The sequence below is a fragment of the Porites lutea genome, chromosome 2, assembly GCF_958299795.1.
Source record: "Porites lutea chromosome 2, jaPorLute2.1, whole genome shotgun sequence".
NCBI lineage: Eukaryota > Metazoa > Cnidaria > Anthozoa > Scleractinia > Poritidae > Porites > Porites lutea.
This window is the reverse complement of record NC_133202.1, coordinates 27,778,076-27,792,665: the sequence shown is the minus strand read 5'-3', so window position 1 is coordinate 27,792,665 and position 14,590 is coordinate 27,778,076. Positions and strand designations below refer to the sequence as shown.

At 42.0% G+C, this 14,590-nt stretch overlaps 1 protein-coding gene and 1 pseudogene across 1 annotated transcript; both read left to right on the top strand.

Moving 5' to 3' along the window:
* The first annotated feature begins 635 nt into the window (after window positions 1-635).
* Window positions 636-14,349, top strand: LOC140925945 (interferon-gamma-inducible GTPase 10-like). Its single transcript, XM_073375768.1, has 2 exons — window positions 636-844; window positions 13,365-14,349. Exons 1-2 carry the CDS (start codon window positions 636-638, stop codon window positions 14,347-14,349), a joined length of 1,194 nt encoding a protein of 397 aa, XP_073231869.1.
* On the top strand, window positions 5,764-6,349 carry LOC140928067 (uncharacterized; annotated as a pseudogene).
* Window positions 14,350-14,590: the final 241 nt, after the last annotated feature.

Here is a 14,590-nt window from a genome sequence, read left to right as displayed (position 1 = left end):
AAAACATACCCAATTAAAGACTAGAGTGCACAAACCATACCCTATTTCAGACCAAAACAGCTAAAAACAACATACTCTTTGGCGCGGCACATACCTACATAGTCTATATAAGGGGCTAACCCCCGGAGCGAAAAACGCGTTGCAGATTATGAGTCTCGCTGATTACTCAAGCGAGACTAATTACCTTGGGTCGCAGTGGCGCAATCGGCTACTCCCTCAACTTAGAGTCTCCTCTGATCTGAAGGGTCGCACAGGTGAGTCGGTTCAAGCCCCGGGCGAGCCAAAATAATAAATCTTTTTTCCTCGAATAAATTAAAGAATAAATCAAAGAAATCGAAGTGATCTCGAGATATCTCGGACTAATTCGGCTTTCATTTCGTCAAATACCCGAACAAAACTGAAAACCTACAGACTTTGCGTGCCCAATCTTGCCCAAAAAAAGTCAACTTTGATACATTCCTGAGCGTCGCGAATCCTTTACCTGGCGCTCCGCCGAAGTAATTAAAATTCCTATATGGCTGCGAGGCTTGGGGGAATAAAACAAAAGAAATCATCTTGATGCTCAGCAATGAATAATGCATTTCTGTCTTCAGCTAGCTCATCAAATATTCCCATAGCAATTTTTTAATTTCATCATGGCTGCGGAATTGACCAAAATGGAACCATGGGTGCCGCAGAAGCATTACCATGATGCATGCTCATATGTCATGAAAAACGGTGTTTCGAAAATCAAGAACTTCTTTGAGGAGAAACTGAAGAATTATGCGGGAGAAGTCAAGGTCAAGACTGCAATCGTTGGCAGTTCTGGATCCGGAAAATCTACTTTTATCAACAGAATACGAAGGTGAGAACAAATGGAAGCATTTCTATATATTTTTTCACGGGAGGGTTTTCGTAAAAAGGTGCTCTTAGTCTTAGCAGACTTAAATTGATTTCCAGCTTTTTCCAAACGAAATTAATGGCGATTGTGTCTCTTGTTGAAACGCTACTGCTCGTAAATAAGTCCAATAAAGGCATTGAATGTGACAATGTTTAAGTAAAGCAGTTTTCTGCAGCCCCATTAAAATCTGCCAGACTATCTCTATTTTAATGTGAAGGCGATTTCCCATTTTTACATTGTCAGTGAAAGTTCCACTTTATTCGCAGAGGAACTCCTTTGTTTCTCCTTCACCAGGAAGTTTGAAGGAAAAACGAAAGGGGAAGGAGCATCGCAAATTATATAAATTATTTGTTATTTGTATAGTATTTATTAGCGAGTTGTCAAAACCAAGACAAGTTTGACATCAAACCGTGAAAAAAATAACCATTTCTGAGTCAATAACCTCGAATACAAAATGTGATTGTACACTAACAGCACTGTTGTCTCAACCAATTTCGGATTTCCGAGAAAACAGACGTATGAAAACTCGGGCAGATGAGGTCTTAACAAAACAAAGGGATCTTGCTTATTATGTTCTTCTGATGATTACGTTCCATTTGCAATTGGTGTTCGGGGAAGCATTTATTAATTTTTTCCAAAGAAAGTTGAAGTTGCAAGTGGAAAAAGCTTCAAATTTAAGATCACAAAAAATGGAACAGATATTTCTTATATCGCATAATTTATTAATAAATAAAAACTCGCTTAAAAATTTTTGAAATTGCTATCTCGCGCGAGTTTGCTCCTATCGGTTTTATTCAGTCATGAATTTTTGATTCAATCTCGAGTCAATCGGTCGCAGTAATTTTGGTAATAGAACAAGTTTAAAATGAAATTAAAATTCCTATTTGGCTGCGAGGCTTGGGGGAATAAATTAAAAGAAATCATCTTGATGCTCAGCAATGAATAATGCATTTCTTTTGTTTTATTCCCCCATGGGGCCAAGTATGAATTTTAATCAGATGACGAAATTGGTCTATTTAATGTCCATCTTTGTCAATCATCAAGCCATAACCTAATATAATGCTTCTTCGTTAGTACCTTATTGTATCTTTTCACAAACTTAATCCTCGGACGTACACGCAAAGTCACACCCAAACTGTGGTACAAAGGGGGGGAACCCCTCCCCTGAATTGTTGACATGTTGCAGTATTTCAAAACGATTTTGCCTTCAGTAGCTTTCACTGGAAAGCCTTTGATTTTCAACAAGACGAGGTATGTTTCATGGGTGGTGGTACTGCTGTCACCATCTTGGCCGAAATTTTCCATTTTATCAAGAATTAGAAATCAGGTAACAACGGTAAAAATTTATAATTTTTTTTGTGCTTGACATGTAAATAACACACAAGTAAACTTATGACTTCATATCTCGTAACCATGGAAACTTGCCATCACTAAACATGCGACGAGTGCCAAGCGAGCATTGTTGTATTTGTTATTAAGATTAGGGTTACGTAATGTGTCAACGTGAATATCTAATAAGCAAGATATTTAAGTTACTTCTTGTCTTATTAAAGAGAGCTTATGTCCCTCTTATTGCTGTCTCTCACAAGTGTTTCATGGTGTCAGGAATATTGTAGCGAACCTACGTGTTTTACTTTTTACTTGCGATACCGGGAGACGAAGGGGCAGGTGCATCGCCGAATTCGTCTGCACATACGTCGAATGTTAGGGGTGTTTTATTTGCTTTACCGCTGCCACCACCGCTTGATATTCAAGTTTCGAACGCAGCAAAAAAGTGGAAGGAGTTTGAGCAAGCTTGGAAGAATTACTCGATTGCCATGGAGTTGCACCAGGAACCCGAAGCCGCACAAGTTGCTACATTACTTACCGTAGTTGGAGCTGAAGCACGGAAAGTTTTCGCTACGTTTACGGAATGGGCGAGCGACACCGACCAAAACAAGATTCAGCCTGTGTTACAAAAGTTTGCAGCGTACTGTCAGCCACTTAAAAATGTGCCTTTTGAAAGATATAAGTTTTATTCTAGATTGCAAGAATCGGGAAAGTCTTACGATCACTATCGGACAGCTCTTCGAAAGTTAGCGTAAAGGTGCGAGTTCGAATCGATTACCCCCAATCAGATTTTACGTGACAAGCTTGTATTTGGAATTCGCGATTCAAGGTTCGTAAGAGGCTTCTTCGTGAGAAGAATTTGTCATTGGAGAAAACTGATGAGATTTTTCGTTCTCACGAGACCATGGTACAGCAGATGAGGGTTGTCAGAGATGCAGGTTTAAGCGTTGCAGATCCCGGAAGCGTGAATGCTGTGTCTACAAAGCCTAAAAGAGGGAAACATAGGCGCGGTCGTGGTTCGAGAAATGCTAACACGCGGGGAAATAGTTGTGAATTTTGCGGACGTGAGCATGACTTAGCGAAGCGTGAGAACTGTCCAGCTTTTGGAAGGAGCTGCAATAAGTGTGGCAAGAAAAATCATTTCGCGAACCTATGTTTTGGACACGCGCCCAAACCCACGACTCGCACGCATCCTGTGTATTGTTTCGAAGATGAGCTTTCGGACGAAGTTTTTAGAGTGGAAGAAATTTCGGCTGTAACGTTGGATGATTCTCAACTGGTAACGCTGAGGTTGGAATCTGGAAATTATCTTCGTTTTCAGCCCCATACCGGAGCTCAGTGCAATGTTGTCCCTTTGCATCTATTCAAGAAAGCCACTAACGATGTTGGTTTGTGTAATGTGACCCCTGTCCATACGTCGATCATTTCGTATGGTGTACTTCAATTCCTATCCTCGTGAAAGTTCGTTTGCGTGTATGGTGTGACGATTTCAGATGCCTGCTTGACTGCAATTTGGTTGTGAAGTTTATACACATGATGTTCCGGCCAGTTCCTCGGTCTCCGCTGACCAGCTGATTAAGAGCTTTCCTCGTGTCTTCGCTGATGGCGTGGGTGCACTTGCGGGCGAATATCACATGTTGCTGGATGAGTCGGCTAGACCAGTTCAACATCCTCTTCGCAGAGTTCCAGTTGCGATCCGGGAAAGTCTTAGAGAGACCCTGGAAGATTTAGAGAAGCGTGAAATTATTGCTCGAGTGACAACGCCCACCCCTTGGATCAGCTCGATGGTTGTCGTACCAAAGAAGAATGGCAAATTACGCATATGTTGGATCCGAAGGATCTTAATCGTGCTTTGCAGCGGGAAAACTATCCTATGCCTACAATTGAAGAAGTAGCTTCCCGTCTTCACGGAGCTAGAGTTTTCCCGTTGCTTGATATCTCCAACGGGTTCTGGCACATTGTTCTTGATGAGGAGTCTTCGTTTTGTATTACCGTTTGGGAGATACCGCTGGAAAAGGATGCCGTTCGGGATCAGATCTGCACCTGAAGTGTTTCAGCGTAAAATGCATGAGTTGATTGAAGGGTTAAGGGGTGTTGAGGTCATCGCGGATGATTTTGTTTTTGTCGGTTATGGTGAATCGTGACAGACTACAAATAAGGACCATGACAGGAATCTTCTATCGTTTCTTTAGAGATGTGATGAGCGCGGAGTTCATTGGAACAGCGACAAGTTGCAGCTTACAATGAAAGAAGTCCCTTTTATTGGTCATGTGGCTACCGGTGAAGGTCTTCGCGCAGATCCATCTAAAGTTCGGGCAATTCCCCGCCGGAAAATGTAGCTGGCGTACAGCGAATCCTTGGTACGTCTCAGTACCTTAGTAAGTTTCTGCCGCGTTTGTCCGATGTTACAAAGCCACTGAGGGATCTTACCCTCCAAGATGCTAAGTGGATCTGGGACGAGCTGCAACAGAGTGCTTTGAGCGCCTCAAGCAAGCAGTTTCTGCTACGCCTGTGCTTCGTTATTACAATCTGAAAGATGTTACCATTCAATGCGACGCAACTCAGCGTGGTCTTGGTGCGGCGTTACTACAAGGTGGGCAGCCTGTGGCATATGCGTCGCGCGCGTTGACTGACACGGGAGTAAATTACGCCCAGGCATAGAAGGAGTTTTTGGCGATTGTCTTCGCGTGTGAGAAGTTTGATGCGTAAATTTATGGCCGTCATTGTGTTCGAGTGCAGACAGATCACAAGCCCCTCGAGTCCATTTTCCGGAAAGAACTTTGTACAGTCCCTAAGCGTCTACAGAGGAAGCTGCTCAGGCTGCAAAAGTACAGTCTGGATATTACTTACCTGAAAGGAGAGAAGATGTTGATTGCAGACACTTTAAGCCGTGCCTATTTGCCTGACGTCAATTCCTGTATTTTGTTCGGGAGCTTGAAGAGGTTGATCACAGAGCTAACTTACCTGTAAGTGACGAGCGTTGGCAACAGTTAACCCATGTTTCGGCCGATGATCCCGTTCTGAAGCAGTTGCGCACTGTCATTCAATGTGGCTGGCTTGAGAGGAAGTCCGACGTTCCCATGTGTCTTCGACCCTATTTTGATCTGCGTGATGAGCTGGTTGTTCTAGATAGCTTAATTTTCAAGGGCCCGCGTTTGGTTGTTCTAGCTTGTATGCGCAAGGAATTAATGTCCGTGGCTTATGCGACCCATATTGGTATCGAACGTTGTTTGCGGCGGGTTCCAAAATGCCTCTTTTGGCTATGATGGCGTCCGATGTCAAAGATTATGTTTCCAAGTGTGACGTCTGTTTGGCTCATCGTACGTCCCAAACTAAGGAACCGTTCCTTCAACACGAAGTATTTGCGAGACCATGGGCCAAGTTAGCCGCTAACCTGTGTGAACTGCATGGGCGTACCCTTTTGGTTGTTTCTGATTACTTTAGCAACTACATCGAAGTGGCGCGTCTTTGCTCTACCACAACGCAAGCTGTTGTTCGCCATTTGAAGACTATGTTTGCGCGTTTTGGGATTCCTGAGATCCTGGTGACAGCTAATGGGCCGCAGTTCTCTTCTAAGGAGTTTCAAGTGTTCGCAAAGAGTTGGTCTTTCAATCATGTTACTACATCGCCTCGCTACGCTCAGTCAAATGGCAAGGCTGAGAACGCTGTGCGGACAGTGAAACGTCTGTTTGAGAAATGCAGAGAAACCGGTGTGTCAGAATTTTAAGCTCTACCTGACTGGCGAAATACACCTTCTGAAGGAATGGATACCAGTCCTGCGCAACCCTGATGGGTCGTCGATGTCGTACACTTTTGCCAATGTCGGAGTCTCTGTTAAGACCAAGTTATCCACTACGTGGTGATGTGCGTGCGTTGACCGGAAGGAAATGGCGCCAAAAGAATTATTACGATCGGCATGTGAAGCCTTTAACGCCCATCAACCTTGGTGAGACTGTGCGTGTGAGGCTTCCTGGTGAGAAAGTTTGGTCACCTGCTGAGTGCGTGGGTTTTGCTGGTCCGCGCAGTTACCTTGTAGAGACTGGTGATGCTGTTTACCGTCGTAACCGCCGTGACCTGCTGAGCACAGGAGAACCTCCTGTTACTGACTGTTACTGTGCCCTCTTCTGTGCCGCCAACTAATCTTCGACGATCGCAGAGAGAAAGAAGGCCCCCGAAAAGATTTCAAGACTTTGCTGTAAACTAACGCCGAGTTTTTTAGTGTTTTGGTATACAAGTTAGGGATAAATCGAGCTGTTTGTTTATGTATTCTATTCGCGTTGTTCTCTTTTGTAAGAGGGAAGGTGTGACGAGTGCAAAGCGTGCATTGTTGGATTTGTTATTAAGATTAGGGTTACGCAATGTGTCAACGTGAATATTTAATAAGCAAGATATTTAGGTTACTTCTTGTCTTATTAAAGAGAGCTTATTTCCCTCGTATTGCTGTCTCTCACAAGTGTTTCAAAAGCTGTCTCAAAACTCAATTTTTGAAGCAAGGACCAGCTTACAAAAAGGAAGGACCGGATCCTAATAAAGGATCTAATCAGCAATAAGTGAAAATATAAAACAAAAGAAGCAAGACTGATTTTACAGTCCGGAATATATATATATATTCTTACCAATATTTGTGAAGGTACGGCCTTCCTTCTTTAGGGTCTTACATACAATAGGGAATTTAAGAACCACGACGACGACCGGAAGTGAGTTACAGTGTACTGCGCAAGCGTTGTGTCGTTGACGACGCCAAACAAAGTAGAATCACGTCGTCCTGCAATCCACAACCTTCGGCAGGTATAAATCGACTGTTTTAAGCGATTTTTGAAGTCCTTTGCATTTTCTTATCCTCGTAAATCCAAGTATCGTTCCTTTTTTTCTCCTAACAAGTGATGTTGATTGAAAATTCGACTAATGAATTGTTTTTACTTCGAAGAATGACAACAGCTGTGAAGGCCGAGCGAGCGAACTCGTAGGTGATATATTTATTTGTACGTATTTTAGGCAAGGCAAATCATGATATATCTTTAATATAGAGGAAATAAACTTTATATGGAAAACAGTTATCTTATCAGAATGTCTCTTTTTCCAAATCTAAACTCTGACAGACACTCGGACCCGGTCATCTCATTCAGGTTAAATAATCTTCGTACGGAAAGCAGGTGTTTTTCCCCTCGTAAAGGTCAGACAATACAAAAAATTCTTCACCGTCAAGGAAATTAAACGTACGGTTTAAAAAATAAGATCTTGCATTGTTTTAAAAGACGCCATTGCGAAAAACTTTGTTGCGACCGAACATCAGAGTTTTACATTTGTGTTTACATTCAGTGTCGTCATCGTCGACCTACCGTCCGACTGCATCTCAAGTTTCCTTTTTTCCCGCCGAAACCTACGTTCTCGTTCCAGTCTTTTCCCAGTCAACAGACGTCGACGTCGTGAACTTCGTCGTGGTTCTTAAGTTCCCTAATGATGAGATCAAGCCAGGACGTTACAATTTGAAATAAAGAGTAGCGTGCAATATGATACTATAATAACACGTGAAAATTTAATGAGAAAAATGTGAACATTAAAAGTTTTTTTGAAAACAAAAACCGTTGAAGTAGTGAAATGAAAGAAGTTTCAAATGTAAAAATAGTATAAATAAATGATTACAAACAAAGGAAATAAAGAATGTATCACATTTCATCTTTCTTATTCATACCTACTGGTTCAAGAGTTTTTCCTCTCTCGATGTGGTATGCTTCTCTAGCTTTTCGTACACTGTCTTTATTAAATTTAATGAGCTCTAGTGGAATAAGTGCGATGTCGTTAGCAGAGTGATCATTAGTAAGAAAGTGTTCTGAAGCTGTGGTGGGTTTAGAGATATTAGATGGGTAGCCTGCGAGCAAGCTCTCCTATTTAGAACGCGCCAGCGAGGGGCCGAGGAAAGGAGAGCTTGCAACGATCACTCATAAATTTTCATTTCCACCCCGGAAACCCCGGGACTCCGCAAAGCGTGAAAACGGTCATCGCAAACGGCCCGCCGATTAGAAAAGTGACAAACGCCTGTCTAGTTTAGACAGCCGAGGGCGCGTAGAAATATTTATTTATAAATCGCTTTCGCAACAGCATCAAAGCGATATTTTTAATCACTGATATTCTTTTTTTTTCCACGGGGACATCGAACTTCAACGTGTCCGCTCGGATGAGAACTCAATACTTTGATTCTCGTTTCGTTTTCTTTTGAAAAGTCGTCCATACTGCTGTGTAAAAGACTACTCCCCGTGGAAAAACATTATATTTCTCCGTTCCGGAACTGGAGAATAGCGTTTTCCCGGACTTGGTTCCGTTAAGTTGTACTCCAGTTGCTACCAACTCTTTCTCCTGTCCTCCTTTACGGTCAAGCTACACAGCTACACTGTCAAGTACATGTTTCTGAATTTTTCAACCCAGTGGAATTCTATCGGACGAAGAAACCGACGTTGGAAGGCAGCACTTGAACTGGGCGCTTGAATCTCTCTTCACTTTCACTCTTCTAGTTTTCAGAACTAAAAAGGCCAAGCTGGCGCCCCCTTCGTCTGTGTGACAAGTTTGGTTATCAGGGGGATCAGATTGGTACCGAGAACTTGTTTCAGCCCTCAAAGCAAACGAGAGGGCTCGTTTGATTTAGTTCTCTTAAAGAGAATATTGCGAGCCGAGGATAAGTCGGACCGAGTTTATAGTAACCTGCGTAGACGGCTCCGCCGTTAAATCTCACTCGACTATAATACAACGGCTCCGCCGCCAAATCTCACTCGACTACTACACAATACCGCCAGCTACGCAGGCTACTACTAGAAAATCACTGAGGTTACTACTACGTCTATAAGCTACAATGGGTGCAGCTTTAAAGACGTTATAGCAATGGGGGGATGAAATAAGGATGTGAAAGTGTTTACGAATAATGGATGAGATGGAACGAAGGGCTGGGTTGTAGGTGATAACGAAGGGAGCACGTTCTGGTTTGTCCATAGCCTATTCCAAGCTCTGAGATAGTCGGGTCCTCTGAATTGAGAAAGCGCAAACACGAAAATAAAATGGGAGGAAACTGGGGAGAGAAGGGGCGGCGGAGCCTGTAATCATTTCTTGAAACAACCCATTCCGGTATACCAGATCCTGGTATACCCTCTGATTGGTCAGAGTTGACAGATTATATCAACACTCTCAAAGCGGGTAGTTATTGTCACTCAGAGAAATGTCGTGCAGTGTCCACGCTCGTGAAATACAATGTTGAGGAATCCACCATAACTTCTGTGTTGAATGAATGTTTACAAAATTTCCTGCACATAGGGGCGCCGAAGAAGAAACAGAAAACCTGCCTTGTGAACTTGGCGCGTGGAAAATAACAAGGTAACAAGGTAACAAGGTGGTAAATAAATAACAGAACAGTCGCAAGAAGGAGTTATCTACGCGCTCGAGTCCAGACTCACATTATCTTTAGATCTCTTTAGAAGAACAAGCTGGAGTAAAAATCATTGCATAAGAACAGTCTTGACTGACTCACAACGTAGTTCTTCATATTTTAAGTAGCTTCAGCTTAAGCTGCAATCCATTGTTCGAAATTTGGATCTGTGAATCACTATCCGTGAGAACTTAACTTCTTACAAAAACACTAAAGCGTGACAAAACATTGTAGTAAACCATCACGTTCACAGACAAAAGAAAATCGCTTTCAGTTATTCAGAACAAGGAGGATTTAAAAGAAAATTAAACGGAGCGATTCTAGAAATACCCGGCCATTTTTTTCATGGCATAAATCTGTACAACCTAAAACCCTCATCTAACCGCATATAAGAACTGTATGTTTAAAAAAAAACTCAAAGAAAATGCTCTTGCACAAGAGAGCAAATCATCAATCATACCGACCAGAAACAATATCAATGTACATCTCACGACCTCTCTGCATGAAACAAGCAGCAAAAATCACATAGTTTGCTCAGTCAAAATGATATGTGGACCCCTCCAGAGCATAATCTGCCCGTAGGAGAAAATATTCATTGCAATAAGCAGCATTTTGGCACGAGGTGAAAGTCGTTTGTTGCCTACCGACTCGCTTTTTACACTCCAGACTGCACACGCTCGCATGAGGGATTAGCGCCATGTGAAATAATCTCGCGAGAAATTTGAGAAAGATTCCAACTCATTCACATTTCAACAGTTTGACAGCTGAAATCTAATCATCTCAAACGTGCCAAAAGTGGGCGGAAGAGGGTCGTAAAAGAAATGATTACAGGCTCTCTCTCCCTTCCTTTTTCCTTTTTCTTTTGCGTCTTCCCCACTATCTGAGAGTCTGGAACAGGCTAGTTTGTCCAGTGTGGAAGTGTCATGGGACGTAAGTGCTTTTGTCCGTGTGATATTTTTAAATCGCTGTGTTTCCCGTTGAAGGAAATAGCGGTTTTAGCAACGTTAGTAAAGATAGTCAATAAACTCATTGGTGCGGAGTGTAAAGGTCTCGTTGGCTAAACAAATGCGACGGAGTCTGAGAGCTCGACATCATTGTGTGTAAGACCCTGAAGAAGGAAGGCCGTGCCTTCCGAAATATTGGTAAAAAAATATATACATATATATATTTGTCTGGATTTGATAAAAGGTATCTCCCGAAATTTCAAGTGCGTTTTAACAATTTGACCCTTGAGGCAAAAAAAAAAAGCAGTTGAAAGTCGCTAGTTAGGGATTAAAACGGACGAATTAATCGCTGGCAACACACGAAACGTTGCTGTTGGCAAAAGCGACAGATTTGTAACGAAATTAACAACAATTAAAAGTACAGAAATAATGACCTTTCCGTGTCTTAAACTGTGAGGCTCATAGCGAGATGCCCGCCTAAAACAGACCTAGAAACCACCTTTCTTGACCCCACAATCGGTCGTCTTAGACAAAATCACTTCAACTAAACACTTACAAAGCGTTTTCCTGCTTGAACACAATATTCTAATAACACGAGCCCCAGGACATACCTGAAATCTGTCTTTCAACAACTTCAGGAAATCACACAATTAACCACGTTCGCGGCACTGATAAAACTATCCACAACCAACCAGACACAATGTTTCCACACTTAATACGGGCGAAATATCATCACATTACTCTCTCTCAATAACTCTCGCTTTCTCCACATAAATCATCACATGTAAACTATGCTGACACAGTCGATTTGTTCAAGATCCCGGATGTACACGAGCCGTTTTGAAAGGGACACATGGACGCCGGCCATCAAAACAAATTTTTACGAAGTCCCTGGCCTGGTCAGAAATCAGAATTAATTTTGCTCTCGCCGAATAGTTTTGACTCCTAAAAGCTACTTTTTGAGGCCAGAGACTCGTCACCGTCCACATCGAAGCTCGCAATATGATGGCTTTCCGTCTCAAGCCCGAGATCAGTGTTTCACCCGTTTAGCCAAAATGAGACGAAATACTGTAACATACTGAACGACGGCAGACTTTGCCAATCGTGGGACTTGTTCCTTCATAAGGCTTAATGATGCCTTCCGGAAAACTTTGCTGCAGGCGGCCAGAAAGAAACCTAGAAATTAACCGACCACGGAAAACAACTTCTACCGCGCGCGCTGATTTCAAATAGTGTAGAGACTTATGGGAAATGATAGGTAGGGGAGAGCTGCGGGAGGGGGGCGGGTGGGGAAGATGTAAACAGCATATTAAACACATGTTTTTGATCTACTGCAGCTTTTAAGGGGATTTTCGTAGTGAAAAAATCATTAAAAAAAACAACAACAACAAGAATGGGCGAGTACTGAACAAGCCTCAAATGAGACTGTGGCTAAAAATTTCTGGAGGTCCCTTTTATCAAATCCAGACGGCGGAACGACACCGAGCTGAGCAAATATTTGTGGAAACTAAAGGAAAAGAAGGAAGGCTATTCAATTTCGTGGAAGATTATCGCAAAGGCCAAGGCATACTCTAATACCACTAAACGCGGTAACTTATGTATCACTGAGAAGTTTTTCATATTATCTAATCCACAGATGGCCACTCTGAACAAACGAAAAGAACTCATATCAAATTGTAGACATCGAAGAAACTATATTCTCAATTATTCCTGAAATTTTTTTTATTGTATCATAGGCGCGCGCAGGTTTTTTGTACTTATAAACTAGTATTTTTTGAATAACGCCTCTGTCATGACAACCGCAAAAATATGTCACGCGATCATGTTGCTGTGTTAACCGTTGTGATGCTTCAGTGTGTATGGAGTTTAACTGATGAGTGGATCAACTTTTTGTTGGTCTACGAAACAGACCTGTATTAAAATCCATATGTGCTCATATTGAGTAGTCTATTTACTGTTATATATATAAATTTTTTTTCAAAGCTTGTTTTTTCCCTACTGTATATAGCCTATTTATCTCCCCAAACATAGAGCCTGTTCACAGGCTAGACTGTATAGATCAGCCTTGCTTCTCTTGTTTAATACTGTCTTATAGCGCGAGGAATAAACGAAAAGCTACTGAAAACTTCAGGTGCCAATGTTTAATCGTCTAGGGATAAAACTCCGAAAAACCTAAGAGGGGGTGGCAACAACTCCTCCCTACCCTCCTTGTACGTCCCAGGGTTAAATTACATTTTTCTTTTCTTAAAGAACTGTCCACTTCAAAATGATGTTCATTAACTAAGCTAGTTTTTATCTCTATATTTGCTCTGCTACTGTATGGTAATTGAAACTAAATTCAGCAAGGCGGAAGCGTTTCGTTTCCCAAGTTTCGTTACCCTCTTTCTCTGTTTGTGGGGGAAAATAGGAGACAAGAAAGAGTCATAGCTAGACGAGGAAACTAGAAAGTGTGATGATCTTCACATAATTTACGTGCTGATTGCATATCTAACCCTATCTACACATTTACAAAGATATGGATACAGTCATCTCAGTTTAGTCTTGAAGTATACAAAGTATTAGTTTAGGCTTCCTTTAGTCCTTGAATAGGACTGCGGTAAACTCCATGCAAGAATCTTTGTTTTCGCTGCAAATCTATTTGCAAGTTATTATTTTGAACACACCCCCTTCCCCAAACAAGACAATGAAGCTCATTCCAGGGGTCCTGTAAGTGGCCAGCTCTTGTCATGAACAGTTTTTCGTCTGCATGGCTTTCTGTTGATGTCTTCCTTTTTACGGAAGTAATTATTTCCTTTATCAGGCTTGAAGACTATGACAAAGAAGCTGCCAAGGTTGATGTAACTGAGTGTACCCAAGATTTGCAACGGTATGAAGACCCAGATAATGCCAACATTGAATATTGGGATTTACCAGGAATTGGGACCCCAAACTTCCCTGCAAAGACATACTTTGAAGATGTGAAGTTGAATGAATACGACACATTTGTAATCTTCATAGATACCCGCCTTAGGGAGAACGACCTCGAATTGGCCCGTAAAATCACATCACTCGGTAAGAAGTATTTCTTTGTTCGCTCAAAAATTGATCAAGACGTTCAAAATGCGGAACGGTCGAGTCGCCCCGAATCATTTAATGAGGCTGCTGTGTTAGGGAAAATTCGAAGTGAGTGTTTGAAAAAACTGGGTGACCTGCAGAGCAAGAAGGAAAATATATTCCTGATAAGCTGCCATGTTCGTGAAAAGTGGGAGTTCAGTCTTCTCAGACAAGCTAATTTATACGCATTGGAACAAAATCAACGAGATGCTATGATCCGTTTGCTGGAAAAGGCGTCGAAGGAGGCTCTAGAGGAAAAAGTTAAGGTTATTGGAGGGGATATATGGAAGACTAGTGCATGGTCTGGTGCTGCCGCATTGGTTCCTGTAGCATCCATGGTTGTTGATGACTGGCTGATTAAGGAAGAATTCAAGCGTTACAAAACCGAGCTTGGTATTCCTGAAGAAGAATCGGATGAATTTAAGAAGCTAGACCCCACCTCCAAAGCTAAAGTTAGCGTAGCATTAAACCTTCTGACCAAAATTCTTCCCAACAGCCTCGGTACCAGCCTAACAGCCGCGCTTTCCTCGGAAGTAGGAATTAAACAGGCGTTTTCTTTTCTTCCAACCGCACTGCTCATTCTCGGTCCACTGTCAGGTGGATACACATATAAAATTCTCGACAACATTTTGAAAAACATGGCGGATACAGCATTTGCAATCCTAGACGGAGTAGTCACCGAAAAAAAATAGCCTCCACAGCAAACGTTTTTACTACTTCAGTGTCTTTAAATCCACAACATTCGTAATCAAACATTTTAACCAGAATATCTTTTAAAAAATAAAAACCTTGGCTTTAAAATTGAACCCAAGCCCTTACCCTGTTTAGGACAAAAATAATCCTCCTCAATTAAGCAACTTTATATACCCATTCTCTCGGCGAATTCTCGAACGATTCGGTGTAATGATACAAATCTCAAATGATGATTTACCG

Coding starts and splice junctions, on each gene's coding strand:
- LOC140925945 (XM_073375768.1), top strand. CDS start 636: ATGGCTGCGGAATTGACCAAAATGGAACCATGGGTGCCGCAGAAGCAT. Junction 845..13,364: donor TTTATCAACAGAATACGAAG/GTGAGAACAAAT, acceptor TTCCTTTATCAG/GCTTGAAGACTATGACAAAG.